Source organism: Dermacentor silvarum, chromosome 7 (genome assembly GCF_013339745.2).
Source record: "Dermacentor silvarum isolate Dsil-2018 chromosome 7, BIME_Dsil_1.4, whole genome shotgun sequence".
NCBI classification, from domain to species: domain Eukaryota; kingdom Metazoa; phylum Arthropoda; class Arachnida; order Ixodida; family Ixodidae; genus Dermacentor; species Dermacentor silvarum.
Window position 1 is genome coordinate 14,581,203 of NC_051160.1, and position 17,054 is coordinate 14,598,256.

Consider the following 17,054-nt stretch of genomic DNA (forward strand, 5'->3'; position numbering starts at 1 on the left):
AATGAAGAACAACTGTGTAATGTACTTTTTAATATACACTTATATTTGCTGTTTAGGCAAGTGTACGAAATGTGCTTTGTTGCCGGAGCGTTTTTCATATCACCTTACGTTATCATCCTTTCATTATTGGTCCAGTTAATGTTGGCGCAGAAGCCGGCGACACAATAGTTGGCGTCAAAAAGATGGCGTGTACGACGTGTTTCCGGCCCTGCAATCCCTTCTGGCCCGTGCGATTGGCAAAATCATAGCCTTCTAGATTGATTCCTTTTACTCGGAGTTATCTGTCGCTAAGGCGTGGATTTGGATGCCACCCCTATAATGGCCAACACTTCAAATTTTATCCAAACAAATCACTCACTCTGTCAGCCTTCTCCTCAACTAGGCCAGAAATTCTCGAGCGTAGGTGTGCTGTATTGTTGTTGCTTCCGCAAATCAGGTAAGGCTGCGAACCGATTCCGTAACGTCTTTACCATAGATACTCTCCGCTACCAAGATCAGTGAAAATATGTGACTAATAGTAATACGCAACGCATCACCCAAACTGGAACGTCGTGTAAATTACGTCATTATTGCCTTATAGTACATTGTATGAATGAAAGAAAAGTTATGCCGTTGTGTGATTCTCTTAGCTTGTCGCAGAGCAAGAAGAATGACAGAATAGTAAGCTAAAATTATAGCTTGAGTAAGTTTTTTTTAGAGCTAAGCCTTCTGTCACAGCTGTCACCGATTCGTCGTCGGCGCGAAGTCGATCGATGGGGTAGACAAGCCGGTTGGTCGTTCCGTACTTGAGCGAACACAGTGAGTGAGTCAGAGTCGGGAGTAAACAAAAAAAACAATATATTTATCGGCTGATAAATATGCACAAATTAATAAAATAAAATAATAAAAAAACACAAGACAGACTAACACACCTGAACTTAATATAACACCATGATGAAGACAAATAAATATGAGCAATTAACAGTAGATATAAAAATGAAACAGTGCGGGGATCAAATACACAAGAATACAATTAAAAGTATTTCACTAAAACAAAGTTCAAAAGAAATCAGAGTTCAAAAGAAAACAAATGGTGTCATACGTATGGCCGGGCAGCAGCAGCAAGTCCATAAACCATGAAGTCGACGCGCAGAGCTTTCCCGAAGAATGCTGGCGGGCCGATCTTGTTGAGATGGATACGAATTGCTGGGCTGGGCTTTCCGGGAGTCTAGATTTGGCGTCTTCTCTCAAGCAGGTTGAGCTCACTTGAGGCGAACTACCGTGAGCTTCGTTGCAGACGTTGGTTTGTCGTCTCGTACGTCAACTAGTTCCTCGGAGTTCCGACGTGGCCAGGCGGCCCAGGCGATACTGGACGGCACTAGCCCCCCGACGGCTTCTCAGCAGCGCACAGGTTCAGCTTCTAGACTAATCAGCAGGGCCCAAAACCTGCGCTTAAATAGCCTCTCCTTTCCCTACTTCCCTATGTAGGGGAACTGTCGGTATGCAGAGTTCACCTAATTAATTCACGACACCTCCCAAAGGTCTTGGCCGCGCCCCTTTCACCATGAACGAGGGCCGGTATATTCCCCTCTCTGCCAAGGTCAAGGGCCAAGGTAGAGCCCGGCATTACCACGCGGACGTACACGCACACTTCTGGGTCCGTAATCGGCGTGTCGTGTCTCGAATCGAGAAGCCACCCCGTGAGGCCACGACACTTTTGACGCCCGTAATTCGGCGTGCCGATGTCTCGAAATTATACGCTGCAGGGTGAGGACCCCACGTTTTTGACGCCTATAATTCGGCGTGTCGCTAATCAGCGTCAAAACCACTCGAACCGAGATGCCACCCCGTGAGGCCAAGACGTTTTTGACGCCCGTAATTCGGCGTGTCGCTAATCGAAATTATACGCCGCATAGTGAGGACACCACGTTATTGGCGGCCGTTAATTGGCGTCAAAACCACTCGAAAACTCGAGAAAATATGTCGCTCCGTGACACCTTCTTTGCCGACCCTCCCGCAGTTTCCTGACTGTGGCTGCAGGCTACCTGGGTCCTGCTGCTGTCTTGCGGAATAGCTCAGACTTAAAAAAAAACATGAATTATGTGCGCGATGTTGAGATCGAGCTAATGTTAGAAGCATGTCAATCTTATAAAATGACATGAGCTTGTAAACCTTAGTTAACAGTGACATGGCTTTTGACGCAGTTCGGCACTGCTCAAGGCACCGTACCTTGTCTCAAGGCTGAACCTTACCTGCCTCTTGGGCTTTGGCGCGACCCTGAACGTGATGTTCTTCATCAAGTACCTCGTCCAGTACGGCGTACCCAATGCCTTTGCCAGAATTGAGTGTCTGCACCTTCCTCCACCGCCCAAATGTGTCGCCAGGTCCCACCTCTGTTCCCATTTCTGGAGGTAAGCGGATGTCTATTTTCGGTGTCATGTCGTTTTCTTTTCAACAAATTACTGCTGTTTCCTTTTTTATCACTTTGTTCTAACTCAAGATAGAAGCTGTCGCTCATCATAAATGTAATGGTTATATTGCTATAGTAATAAAGAAACAAAAGCAGATGCAAAGAGAAAGAGAGAGGAAAATTACTTGAAGAAAAGCAGAGGGGTTAGCCAGAGGTAAATGCCCTCTAGCCTGTTATTCTTAAAAGGGAAGATAAGAAAAAAAAAGGCTTATGAGGATCAACCATTAGGGTAGGCAGTAGGAAAAGACCATATACACATTTGGTGCACGGAAAAAGGACCAATTCACAGCCTTGAATCTAAGCCTGTGTTGCTAAAGACATTTCTAGAAAATCCGCGACGGACCGCTTCGCTAATATGATGTCCAGCCAGGAGCCCCGTAAATTTCTTCAGCCACCGGCTTGTTGCCAATTGGCGTTGAAGAAGATATTCCAATTCCGGCCGTTCACAGTCATATATGGGAAAATCAAAAGAGTATGTGTTCTATTGCCTAAGACACTTCGTACGAATCACAGTCGTGTGAGTCCACGCGCGTTGAATTCGATGCATTCGATGTGATGCAGCATTGAATCGAAGTTTCGCGCAAGTATTGTAAATGCAAACGCTGCGCAGAATCTCTGGGGCAAGCATGGAGGATGGAAAGAAAACATCAACCGCAGAGTGCTTTGCTTGTTATCATAAAACCATGGGCTCCAGTAATATTTAAGATATGTGGTTCACCAGCGGATAAACATGCGCCGGCATCTTTCGACGCTGCGGCCCGCCGTCAGCATTCACACACACTGAATTCCACTGTCGATTGCAAAGCCTGAAGGCAATAACATTGGGAAGAGCAAAAGAAAATACTAATGACTATGGTTACGTAGGAGTTCATCTAGAAACTAAAGTAATGCGTTAAGTGATAGAAGATTTATGGATGCGATAGTACTCCATAGACAACTCAAGTCAGGGTTCTTCGAACACTGATGTCATGCTCGTAGGCCAACAGGCCATAGATTCAAGGTGGAAAGAAACACGTGACGAGTAGCGGCGCTTTGTGGGTCTTGTTTCTTTCTTTCTTTCTTTCTTTCTTTCTTTCTTTCTTTCTTTCTTTCTTTCTTTCTTTCTTTCTTTCTTTCTTTCTTTCTTTCTTTCTTTCTTTTCTCTATATTTTCTTCCGTGTTCCTTCATTTCTTGATTTGCACATTGTTCCTTTATAGAAACACACTCAGCCTGTTGAGACCTACTTGTCAGTACGTCTCATGTAGAGCGGCCACGCTTTGCCCTTGTATGAGAAGTTGAAGATAAAAGGCTTGGATGCATGCTCTCTGGTTGCCCTATAGTCATTAATGGTAATTGTATTATTCGAGTCATCTCCCTATAGCCAGGGTGAACCACAGTTTTAATTTTGTCGTACTAGCGCTTAGACAGGCAAAACGCAAAAAAAAAACACATTTTGCTGTGAGTGCAGCGCAGTATTATGTGCATGGCGTTTACTTTGTGATTCATCTAAGCGCTGGCCTTACAAAACCATAACTATGCTACTACAACCGGTCCAGTTTTTGCCAGATTGAAGAATGAGCTACGTGTGCGATCCAGCTAGCTCTTGAAAATGGCACAGAAAACAGATGAGCATAGATTGAGGTTTTGTTACGAGCAAGGCACACACGCAAGACATTGTTTCATCTTCGGCCTGGAACTTCCGTACCCGTCCTATTCCCACTCTGTCTTTCTCAACTATTAGCAAAAAACGAACCCAACTCACTACAGCGATACGAGAAAAAGAAAGAAAAGGTTAAATAATAGGAAAGCTTAAGAGGTCGGCCTGACAAGCTTGACTCTGAATTTCATTTGAATTGTGGGGTTTTACATGCCAAAACCACGGATTTGATTAGGAGGCACGCCGTAGTTGGGGACTCTGGATTAATTTTGACCACTAGGGGATCTTTAACATGTCCCCTATGCATGGGACACGGGCGTCTTTGCATTTCGCCCCCATCGAAATGCGAGTTCACGCTGCTTTCATGGCGTGACGAAGGTGGCAGTCTTCTGTCTGGTTTTTCTTGGCGTGTTAATCGAGCTGTGAACGAACCTATGTTACAGACTGCTCAGGCAGCATTATTACATGTTCTTGGAGAAATAAATGAATCTTAATCTTTTCCAGATATTTCGACCATGGCCTTCATTTGTGGATCAAAAAGTAAGACTTTACTATTGGCTACCTGTTGCGTCTGCTTAGTTGCGTCTGACGCAATGAGAAAGGAAAATAATGGCTAAACGACAATTTAGGTTAGTTCTGCACGCTTTCCTGTGATTTTCATTACTGTCAAGCTATCGATGCGGATAAGATGTTATGCTAAGGTAGGTTACATAACTTTGTAAAGCTTACGAATGTTTCCTGATACATTTGTACTGATTATACTCACTTAACGAAGTGTTTCTGCATTGTTTCAACATCTATCCAATGCGTTTCATCTCCTACAACCGAAACATTTTGATAAGGTTGCTGCTCTGGCTGCATTACTTCACTGCAATGTTAACGCTTCCAACCAAAACTAGGATTTATTACACTCAGCACTTTAACCAAAGATGATAAAGTGCTCGGGAGTGCGGAAGCTACTAACTTTTAGACAGCCTGAATCGACCCGAGAGAATTGCACACTTTTCAACGCATCCTGAAAGCATGCCTCAAAGAAACAGACCTATTGTTAAATCCCGCATTAGATTTTGCTGCGGAGCTACCAAGAAATCCTATAGACCACGAAACTAACGCGATCGCGGACATACACTAGATTCTTCACTTGCGTGCGGTCATATAGAACCGCCTTGTTTTTCTTTTTTTTTTTTTGTGTGTGTGTGTGTGATGGTACAAACCGTGCGTATAGAGTCAATGTATGCGTTGCTTTCCTTTCTAGCCGAGGGACTTTTACTCTTTCGGCTGTCGTTATTCCACAAACCACTCAAGCGGAGCAGGGCGCAATTGTGCTCCTCAAGAGACACTATAGCCCTACACTAGCTACTAGGCATAAATATATTGCCTGAATACATTGCCTGAATATACAAGCCTGGGGTGTAGGCTTGTACTACCTTCATTCTATACCTCCTATTCAGCTTGATTATGACGACTGCTACCCTCTAATTAATGCTGTAGATTTCTTCAATGTTTCCTGCTATGTCATTATGGATTAGAAATTCTACTCAGTATTCTCTCTTATCTGGAAAACCTCTGTAGCAGAGGACGTGGCACTCGAACTTTCCTTTACAACGTGCACGCAACGTACACTCTCTGCGCAGGTATTTGTACCTGCCCATGGTGGGTCCCGAAAATGAGGTCCTCTGGCGACTGCTCGGCACCGCGCTGGCTTTCTCTTTCATGTGGCTCTGGCACGACATGACGGTCGCCGTCACTTTCTGGGCTTCGCTAAGCTTCGTCGGCATCGCGCTGGAAGTGGGCATGTCGCAAATCAGGAAGCTGGGCTTCACCAAGAAACTCGAGGTATTGTAGCACGCGGAGTCCCATTGTCTCGTCAGCAGATCAGCAGCTAAACAACGTGATCTCGGAGCAGTGATATCGCCGCTACGACAATGCAATTTGGTGCGATGGCCGCTACCAGCCAACACCATCTAGATAGCACTTGGCCTACGTAACTCCGATCCATGACGTCATGCTACCTGGTCCAACTTCCATAGAACCTAATGGGGATGCTCCCGCGTAAGCTGTGGCAGTGTCCCGCGCTAAATGCTTGCTTCGGGTCTCCTGCCACCGGGGATGACTGGATCAACCACCTCAGGAGCCCCGACAGGGCCCTTCAACACCAGGCCGTCCAGAAGGCCCAACAGGTGGCTGGCAAGCTCCGACTCCCAGTCCCCACATGGATGGAGCCACCGGGCCGGCCTCCGTAAGGGGTGCCCAGGCCCCTTCATGACCGTTAATAAAGTTAATTCTCTCTCTCTCTCTCTCCCTCCTAAGCAATAGGAATTTTGACGTCACCGCTTTCGTCAAGCCAGCCTTGGCAGTAGAAATTTCGGGCCAGGTAGCATGACGTCATAGATCGGAGTGCGTAGGCCTGTGCTATCTAGGTGGTGTTGGCCCAGCAGCGCATTTTTATCCAGACTGGTCAGTTGGTCCAATGGGTGGCCATCCTTCGCTAAAAAAAAAAGAAGAAAGCACAGACCAACACTGCCATAAGATCACGCATGGTCATGCCTCATGGTCGGTCCATGCACGATATAAACAACAGATCTGGAACGAAGCAGCTACGTAGCGGTAGCTTCTGGGTGGGGATTCCCGCAGTTGACAACTGGCCACTCAGGATGAGGTTTCAAGAGATGAGGTGGACCAGTTATAAACTCTGGTCACCAACTATCCTTTCTACGCAGTGATACTTGCTATGCAGTATGCCCAGATAACTGGAAATCTCGGTGCAGCAGCAAACAAACTGAAGCCGACAAACTGGCTAGTGACGGACATAATTCCGCCCCTGTTGCGTAACTGATGTTGCTCAAGTTAGAAGAAAACGATTATGTTACTCTATAAGTCAAGCTACCGGCCTCGGTAGCTCAGTGGCTCTGGCGTGGCACTGCTGAGTTCGAGGTCGCGGGTTCTATCCCGCTCACGGCTGCGGCATTCCGATGGGACGAAATGCAAAAACACTCGTGTACCCTTCATTGGATGCACGTTGAAAGAGCGCCAGGTGGTCAAAGTTGACTCAAAGCCCTACTATGGCGTGCCTCTTAATCCGACCAGGGTTTCGGAACCCAAAATTCAACTTTCTTCTTTTAGTCAAGTTTCTCAATTTAATTTCAGTTCTATTAGCTCTATCTTTCGTAAAGTTTACCCCCCACGTTCGGCTTCCGATTTCTGCTGCATGATGATGGCCTTAGCATAGACTCTCTGATCCACCGTCTCAGGTTAGAAGCAGTGTGTGCAGGCAACTTTGTGTAATCTTGCACGACGTTAAGCTATGCCTTTTTTCGAGTGCGTAATTCATGGGCGAACGTAAAACACGTAATTATAAACTGCCCTATGTTTGAGCAGCAAATATGCGTGCTTTAAGGTTAATAAACAATTGCACTGGTGACCGTCGATCCTTTTAGTGGTCAGTTTCAAACGCTCCCTGGGTCAAGGAATAACGCAGTTACAAATGGCTGCTCTATAAGCATTTATTAATAACCTTTCTTAACTAATCGATGCTGTATATGTGTATTGGCACTTAGCATTTGTGTAGTTTTGTGTTACTAGATTGACTTGATTCATTGAAATGTGTCTAATTGCATAAACTGTAGAACAAGTAGCTTTACTGATGTCCTTTTTTTTCTATATTGACTATTCAAGGATATCCCCAAGAAGTGCTTTATTTCATGAACGCCCATAATCCCATCCCGATATCGTCCTTTAATTAGTCGTTGAACAATATATTACTTGTTGAGAAGCACACTAGTTGCCATTATTTGCAATTTCATTCAAGTCAGTCAATCGTTTTACAGCCTATTTTATTTTGTAGAACATCAATCTAGGAACATAAGATGTCAGAGCTTCATCCCTACACGCTTCGTTTGCACAGATGCGCATAAAGAAGCGCTACGTGTGGTTCACAAGCATGAGTGTGTTGCAGCGGAGCGAGTGAATCTCCAACTTTATTTATTTATTTATTTATTTATTTATTTATTTATTTATTTATTTATTTATTATTTATTTATTTATTTATTTATTTATTTATTTATTTATTTATTTATTTACCCTCAGGGCCGTAGCATTACAGAGGGGAGTGGGTAAAGAATAAACATAGTGCACAATAATATGACAAAGCATGGTAAGGCATGGTAACTCTTAATTTTACAATGTTAGCTATGAGCTCGGCGGTTGTGATTGGAACAACCAGCCACCTTGTGTGCTCGATGCTATACCAACGCCTTATGCAGGTCAAGTGCCAGAGACGCGGATGGATGAGATCTGTCAAAGCGGTCCTCGGATCACCCCACTACTTGCTTACCATATTCTCGTGCCTCTTTTTCCTCACCAATGTGGAGATAACCACCATATTCTTCAAGAGGGTCATCCTCGGTAAGTTTCGATGCCTGTCAGACCTATTACAGGTGCTCGGTTACGTTGTCACGCAGAATACATGTGCTAAGATGCAGACATCCCTCAAGGGTGGTGTTTTTTTTTTTTTTTTACTCCCCATGACGTCATTGTACGTCTCGCAGCGTTTGAAGCACACACTGAGTGCTAATTTTCCGCCCTCAGTTGCGACACAATATGGCGAAGCAAAAGCAGTCGCGACTGTATTGTCGCCACATGCCGTCAGCTCTAAATTTCCAATAGGCGTGCTTATTATTGTAATTTTTTTATTGGCACAATAGATTCATCGTTGAACGGAGCTCTGCGAATATGCCGCACTGACTCCGGGTTCGAGCATCTACTGCACTGAACCGTTCGCTATCGCACTGAAACGGGTGTTTGTCTACTTTCAATATTTACATTTACAAGGCTTTTCTAGCCTTCTGTACTTTGTCTGATTGAGCGCAATGAATTGTTAGTTAAGTTGGGAGTGCTCCTTGTGTGTAATTGTGTGAAACATTCTGGTACTTTTAGTAAACGCTGATGTACGGCCGTTGCTCTGGGACACGTAGTTAATAGGATAGACGAGCGTCAGCTGCTGTGCCAAACTTTTCTTCAGCATGGTATACGCGTCACACTATACGGAATGCGACCATTCATTTTAAATGCGAAGCATTTCTTTACCGGCGGCTCTGTCCGTCCGTCCCGCGTCCAACACCCCCACAGCGCATGCGCGTCCCGTCCTCCTCTCTCTCCTCTCCCACGCTCCCCCCCTTTCTCTCCTCTAGGCATCCGGAGTGGCGCGCACGACAGGTGGTGCAGCAGCTGCATACTCCGCTGGGGGCGCCACGGTAGTTCTGCGGTGTGAAAATGACGGAGCGCGCGCGCCTCATTCCCTCTAAAGTAATTCCCTCTCCTGTGCAGCGCCGCGATGAGCGCTCGGGCCGCTGCCGCGAAACCATCTCCCGTTCAAGCTAACCATCTCCCCGCTGCTTCGCATCCACACATGGTTCCCTTTAGCGGGAGATGGAGTAATTTTGTGATTTGGCTCTTGCCCTCTGCTAAACTCTTTATTTCTCATTCTCTAGATCTATATCTCCATCTCCTGTTTCTAGCATTCCAACACGTACACGTTTGCTCTCTTTCGTCTGCGACGCACCATCTGACCCGCAAGTAAGCAAAGTGTTCGACACCTTGCACAAATGCGTGTATGCGCACCCAGGATTACACCCGTTTATCATTGTAACCAGCTTATCATATTGTCTGCTAGACATCGAGATTCTCACTCTAGCCAAAAACCACGCAAACAAAGAACAAAAATCAGGGAAGACATATGTATTTCTGTCACACACACGACCGCAAATAGTTGGCGCACAAAAAAGAAAACAGCAGACAAAAAAAAAGAGTTCTCACGTCTGTAAAAAACCCTCTCCACCAATAAATGAACAGTGATGAGTGCCTACCATCTAGAGTGTTTCCACGCTTCCGATCCTTGCCTTGGTAGACGTTAAAGAATCCCAGGAAGTAAAAACTAATCAGCGATCACCCACTGCTAGACGATAAGCTGACGGAACGAGCACGCCCATATACGTACGACTGATCACTGGCCCTCCCTGTGGAATTGCATCGCCACAACATTTTCTAGAATACATGTAGTCCGTCTTTACCGATAGAAAATTAACTATAGGTGCGACCGAACGACGTCAAAATTTCTGATGTCACGGCGGGCTCAAGCGGAAACTTCAAGGAAGCATCGCCACCAGTCTTTAGCGCTTTTTTTTCGTTTTTTTTTTCGTTCTTTTTCTTTTTTCTTTTTTACGCTACTGGCTTGCGAAGCCTCAAATTTTGCTGTAAGAGTGGCTTTTTTTTTCGTATTTTGAGAAGGTGATTTACTAACCCAGGAAAAGTTCATTTTTCGGCCTAGGTGTCTCTTTAAAGTTATTAGAACAAGAACGCTGGTCACACAAAATGTCTCACTTGGGTATTGACATTATATAGATGAGCAGCTAGGTAGAAAACCGTTCTGCCTCCTTTTATACATCTCTTGTTCCTTTATGCGGCCTTTATTTCTATTCAACACAGGTTTCCCAGTGCCTCTGCTGCCTGTGCTGGCGTGCCTGTACTTCGGTTGCCAGGCGTCTCTGGACGTTATGGAGTGGGAGCATTCATCCAAAGTCAAGGGGAAAACGTCATGACGCGCACGCAAGAATACACGAACCACTCTCTACCGCGGCTGCTGGGAGAATTAGCCGACGTCGGGAGCTCTCCGAAATTATGAAGTCTGCATTAAAGAGATTTTACTACAGCTACAAATGCGTAGCGTGCGCCGTATAAGTATTTACGGCAAATTCAGGGAGCCGAAAATTACCTTATTTTATGTTGTTAACAGCATTTAGTGTAGCTTTGAGTTTGGATGTTAGCTCTTCAGCAGAACCCACAAGCAGCTTACTGCTCACAGAGCATATTGTGAGAGGCGCGGAAGGTTGCGCGCGAGATGGCAGCTCTTTGAATACCCAACCATTCATTTGTGCTCTGAAAGTCTCTGCAAAAGCAACATTTACCCGCTAAGTGAGTGGTAGCTGGCGGCGGCCATAATGATCATCCTCATAATGATGCTCATCATGAGTCTAACTTCCCAGCGTAAACGAAGGTCGCTCCCAAATTGCGCCAGTTACACCTGTGTTGCGTTAGCCAACTACATTGAATGCCTACAAATCGCATGATATAAACACTTCATCCAATTTCCTCCCCCCCCCCCCCACTGCGTTTTCCTTTCCTTGGCACCCGTTTTGTTATGTATACCAATAGACCACCACGTATCCGCTGTACAAATAACATTACATTGAAGGATAGTGCACTCCTTCAAGGATGAACAATCGCTCCTCGTTGCCGCGTAGTTACTACCCCCGAAACACAAACGTCTTCAAAACTTCTCGGAACGGCCACAAACGGCTATAGACGTCTTGGTCTACGCGAACACGTCAAACAGATGTTCTTTGAAACATTATGTAGCAAGAAGTACGCCTTATCAAATATGCTATTGTGTTTCAGCTGTGATAACAGCCCACCTCTAGCGTCACCGGAGTATACAAGCCGTAATTGCCATACCAGCTATCGTCACCAACAGATCTGGCCGCGCGCGGTCGCAAACGTACGTGCGCTCCGTTTGAGGGAACTGCCATCTGCTCTTGGACCGCACCAGGGGGGCGCGCTGAAGTTTCCGCGAGCGATTCAAAGGGCCGTGCTCATGCTCGAAATCATTTGCTCGCCAGTGCTCATGCTTCTCTTCCCAAGTCTTTTGCTCACGTTCAAGCATTGACCAGCGCCTGCAGATACGGTGCAGTTCCTTACGGTACGTATAACTTGCACGCCACTTTTGTTTTAGCGGGCCCGTGCTGGCGCGAAGTTTAGACTCGAGCATATTTGCATGCACGGTATGTAGCAGAACGTTCTTTTATGATCTGGGAGGTAAAGCTGGAGTTTCACATAATTGGTTAAATGTGAACAGAAATTCTAGCTGCGTGTGGCCTTTAAGATGGCAGTAGCGTGCTGCATTGCGTAGTATACCGGGGCTTTGCTGTCTTGGCTTCTCCTTTGTGTAGCTTCCTGCACGCTAGCAGGCAGGAAAATAGTCTTGCATTGGTGTGCTAACTTCCCTTATAGTTGGAGGATTGGAAAACTTTTGCGGCATGAGATTCGTGAGACGACGTCCTTTAATAGTGAGGCCATTCTATGATTAGTTAAGTGTTTAGGGCCCCTTTAGGAAGTGACATGTGGTGCAATACCGCAGTGATATTGTAAGAGACACTCGGAAGGAGCAGTTGCCGGCCTTGATTGTCAGGCTAAGCCCACCTGTTGCTACAACCCACCAACACCACTACTTAAATAAAAGTTGCATACTCTTGTAAGAGATTTGTTTGCAAACCATTTAACTGCTGATGGCCTACTGCAAGTCGTGTGTGGATCAAACCATTCGCCGGTTTAATTTCACTCTACAGTATCATTTTCATATCATATCTGCAACATAATTCTGAACGTCATCGTACAGCATAAGACTTTTGAGAGAAAGTATTGCTTAAATTTATAAAGTAAATGTGACCGAGGTAAAACAACGGCACATATGTTGCCATTTGAAATACCGAATCGCATATCTTTATTGTAAATCAAGTGTGGCTTACTCACTTTTTTCTTCACTGTTGTATTACAGAGCGAACTTCTGTGGGCAGCCAGTGGTATCCAAGAGCGAAGGGACCTGGATTGCTGTGGTTACTGCAGCTACGTCTTATTTTATGTGGTCACCTTTTCTACTGTATTAAAGAAATTGTAAAATCATTCTGCATGTCCTTTAATTTACTAGTCAATAAAGCGGCTTTCTCACACGGTCAGGTAATTTTTTTCTGCATGTTATGCACATTTGCTTTGGATGTGTATTGCACATTTGATATATATGTTAAACAATTTTATGCAAGTTATTATCAATATTATAATGTAATGCTTCAATTTATTTTTCAGTTCTATATAGTAACATGTACTATGAAGCTAGCATACGGATGCATGGTATGCTGAAGAAGTGGCTATTAATTTTGCCTTAGCACATCACTGTAGGATGACAATCTATAAATTCTGCTTTAAAGACAGCTCTAAAAGCGTGCGTATTGTTTCTGAAGCCATTATATGTTGTGGCTTCGGAAACAATATGCAGGCTTTTATAGCTTAATTAAGAATTTTGTTAGACGTCCCCAGAATTCTGTTATAATTTAATTATAACAGGAATTCTGGGAACGTCTAATAAAATTCTTAACTTGTTCTTGTCAAGATGTTTTATAAAAGCCTGCACAATGTTTCCGAAGCCGCTATTACAGAATTCTGGGAACGTCTAATACAATTCTTGAAGTTGTTCTTGTCGAGATGTTTATTAGCCAACTTTTAGCGTAACATTAGCAGAGCTTACTGGAGTACCTGTGGACGTCCACGGCTAGAAAATGTCTTGACCAAGACAGCTAATACACTTTTGAATTATCCGTTCAAGACATATTTTAGATATCAAATAGCTGCTTGTGTGTTTCGTGGGTAGTCATGCTCGCCTCCAGGTTGTCGCCCGATGTGTCGCTCGCCGCCGACGTGCCGCCCGTCGTTCCCTTTTAGCCCTGTATACACTCTCCTATCAGAAAAACTGAACAGTGCAGCGCCCGAAGGTGACGCCACATTGACGAGTTCCACCACAAATCCTCTTCTGACGCTGCCGACCAGACAAAGCCTGTTAGACGATGTTGGCGGCGTCATTATTTCTGCGCTCATTGACACTGGCACGACCATCTCTTTAATGAGCGCAGATCTTCGCTGTCGCCTTCACAAAGTACTCAAGCCTGCCGCCTCCTGCATCCTGCTCGTAGCTGATGGAGGGGATTTCTGTCGTTCTTGGGATGTGCACCACCCGTGTCTGTATTGCTGGTCATCCCACTTCCGTTCAATTTGCCGTCATTGAGAAGCGCCGCCATGTCCTAATCCTCGGTTTAGATATTTTTGTCCAGTCATTCTACCCTCATTGATTGTGCGACCAGTGTTCTTCAGCTTGAGCTGCCCTATCTTACTGATATTCAAGCCGACATACCACCACGCTTATGCTTTCACCATCATGTTCGCTTGCCGTCTTAAGCTGCTACATACGTTGCTTTGACGTCTTCATGCGACGTTCCCGATGGCGACTGCGTCTTGTCTCCCGTTGTCGACGTTCTGTGAAGCACGCTAGTGGAATCACTTTTGTAACGTTCCCGGTAATGCACAGGTGTGCATTCTCGCGAACGTGAAGATGTGCTCGTCAGGCTCGTGCGAATGCTAGAGAATAAGGCCATACTGGGCCAGCGCGAGGAAGTTGAGTCAACCCAATGCGCTTTGGGCCTTTTTTTTATGGGCACTCTATAATACCGAGTCACTCTTGGTATGTCAGTGCAGGTAGAATTGCAAGTACCCATGTACGAGTATGTAGTGATAAGTGTGCAACCTAACGCGTGATGATTAACGCGTCCACACCCATGGTAAGGGGACGTTCAATTACCCTTCTCAGTCTAGACGTTGGCAAATATCAAATGCCACGCATAGGCCAGCACCACTACGCAAATGCTTCCTCCACAAACTCCTCCCCGCTAATGCCACACTGTTATTCGTGCTTTCCCTCTCTGCGGCTAAGCTTTGAACTGTTGTATGTGAGGGTAGTTTGTGTGAGGCAGGCCCCGCTACGTCTACTAGTAGGCGAGACGCCGACGTAAAACCGGAGCAAAGGTCCAAGAAGATAGGCCCACATGCTACACCAGAGCGATTATAAAGCGATAGCAGTGTCAGGATCGGCCCAACTGAGCCTTTGGTTGCTGAGCCTTTATGATCTGTCCGCGTTACAAATCACATTGAAACACTTGCGAAGGCGTATAAGGAACGGCCAACCAAGTTACTACGGGGCGAGACAGCCGCCACGGTAAATCCCGTGGATATAGGTTTAAAAAAAATTACACCACCTTCCCGTCACGTACCTCAGGACGTTCATTAAAGTTTTACATCCATCCATCCACCACCTTCCCGTGGGGGAACCCTGAGTACAGTATGCGAAGCAGCCATGGGGTCGACTCAAGGTAGTTTTATCAGCCGTATAAACTTGTACATGCAGCAGCACCAGCAACGCGCAGAACTGTTGTCGACGCCGTCGGCGTTTTGCCCGCATTCGCACCGAACGCGCGCGGCGTTGGTGACTGTTTCCGGTGCCTCTGGGGCGCCTACCGTCGCGCCTCTAATCTAAGCTGCTTCGCATTATCGCGCGCGGAGCCGCAGGTGTTGCCATTCGTTGCGCAATCCGGAGAGGAGAGGAGCGTCGGAGAGGACAGGAGGAATGCCGAGAGGAGAGGAGATGAGACAAGGAGAGGAGAGGAGGGGGAGGAGGATGCGCATGCGCAGTAGGGGTGTGGACGCACGGCGGATGGATGGATGGAGTGACATAGCCCCGAGCATAAGATGCTTCGCATCTAAAATTGTACGCAGTCTCCTGAATCGTCACAGCTTTGTTACGTCATCTCCGCCATTGGCCCAGTTTGCGATTACACTGTCTCCGGCCTACCATCTCGGCCTGATACGTGCCGCCACAGCCTGCCGGTTTGCCTCGCCCAGCCATGGTGACGACTTCACCCTATCCCCTTTCTCTCCCACTTTCCCCTCCCTGTTGGCGCTGAGCCGTGCTCCCTCAAGGGCTGTAGAAGATAGCGTCAACCTTTCCCTTTCCACACGAACCACTTACTACTCCGGCATTGGCCCAGTTTACTAGGTGAGACAGCCGACACGCCTATTTCCGGAAACGTAGGCGACGAAAGCTTACACAGCCTCCGGGATGAACCCAGTTTTATTGTGATAGCAATTATATGGACACTCCAGGTAAATTTCTGCCTTCGTCGTCGCCGCTGTCGGCGTCACCGTGATGTTCCGTATAAAGTCCAAGTACGATAACATCGCGGCCGCGCGCCGTATACTGTTTATTACACCACCTCCGGCATCGGCCCAGTTTATTTATAGCGGAGTCACTTTTCTAACAAATAATAAAAAAGGGGGTGAGGCAACAGCGGGCTTGAGCACCACGCTAATCCGCCGTCTGTTCATCACGCAGTTCGCCGGCCACCTTGCAGCCTTAATGTTCGGGGATGCTGCCGCGCATGCCCCTGACGTCAGGCAGCATGTGGTCTGCTTATCGTTCCCTCACCGCGTCATGGATGCGCCGGACAGTGCACGTGTGAACTGCCCTATCTTCTTTGCGGATAGCAGCGACGGTTTGCTCCTCGCTTCATCGACTCTCATCCCGCATTCTGCACTAGACAAGATTAACGTCACACTCCACGGCCCAATCATCGACAGCCCTAGTTACACGTCTGCATTGTTTACGGCTATAAAATCGTCCCCGGTGGATTCCTTCATCAGTGGGCGAAGCAACCGTGGCGTGGACACTATGCTAATCCGCTGTCTGTTCATCACGCAGGTATGTTACCTTGCCAATCCTCGGTGCATCCGTTCTGATGACCGATGTATGCTGCTGTTTCCTCGCCAACATGATCGCTATCACGGCTTTGTCTATATTTCATTGTATGCTGTACTTATAAATGCCGCCCGCAGACGTTTACTAAGCGGAGATGTGGAATCCAACCCAGGTCCTGACGCCCGTTCTCAGCGCGATCCTGGTTTCACAACGCCAGTTCATAGATGTTAATAATCAACCCACGGTTGCGGAAATATCTACTGAACTTCTGCACGGTCAAAAGAAATTGGTTCAGAATATTGCTGAAATCAAAGTATTTCAGTTATCTGTCAACGCAATGTTTGAGGCTTTGGAAACTCGTGTATGTTCTCTGGAATCACCCTCAACGTCAAGTGATGCGCAGATTTCGAACGTTTGCCTGCGTACTCAAATTCAGCAATTAAAAAGCGCTATCTGAACTCTCCCTTGCAGAAATGACAATTTAGAAAACAGGTCGCGTAGAAATAATATCGTTATACATGATCTCATGGAAGGCCATAACGAGAATTATGAGGTAATTTCT

The 17,054-nt window shown here is 46.2% G+C and overlaps 1 protein-coding gene across 6 annotated transcripts in view; it reads left to right on the top strand.

Annotated features, from left to right (window-relative positions):
* The window catches only part of LOC119457569 (protein-cysteine N-palmitoyltransferase HHAT), a 108,314-nt gene that overhangs the window by 27,124 nt on the left and 64,136 nt on the right, over positions 1 to 17,054 (top strand). For 2 of the 6 annotated variants that reach the window (XM_049670226.1, XM_049670225.1), the window contains 5 exons: positions 2,184 to 2,390; positions 4,591 to 4,626; positions 5,721 to 5,922; positions 8,349 to 8,490; positions 10,570 to 10,810. In XM_049670226.1, the coding sequence (XP_049526183.1) occupies positions 2,184 to 2,390; positions 4,591 to 4,626; positions 5,721 to 5,922; positions 8,349 to 8,490; positions 10,570 to 10,682 (700 nt within the window). In that variant the 3' untranslated portion in view covers positions 10,683 to 10,810. Of the gene's footprint in view, positions 1 to 2,183; positions 2,391 to 4,590; positions 4,627 to 5,720; positions 5,923 to 8,348; positions 8,491 to 10,569; positions 10,811 to 17,054 lie in introns of those variants that run through there. The other 4 variants (XM_037719176.2, XM_049670228.1, XM_049670224.1 and 1 more) reach the window with 3 other exon arrangements.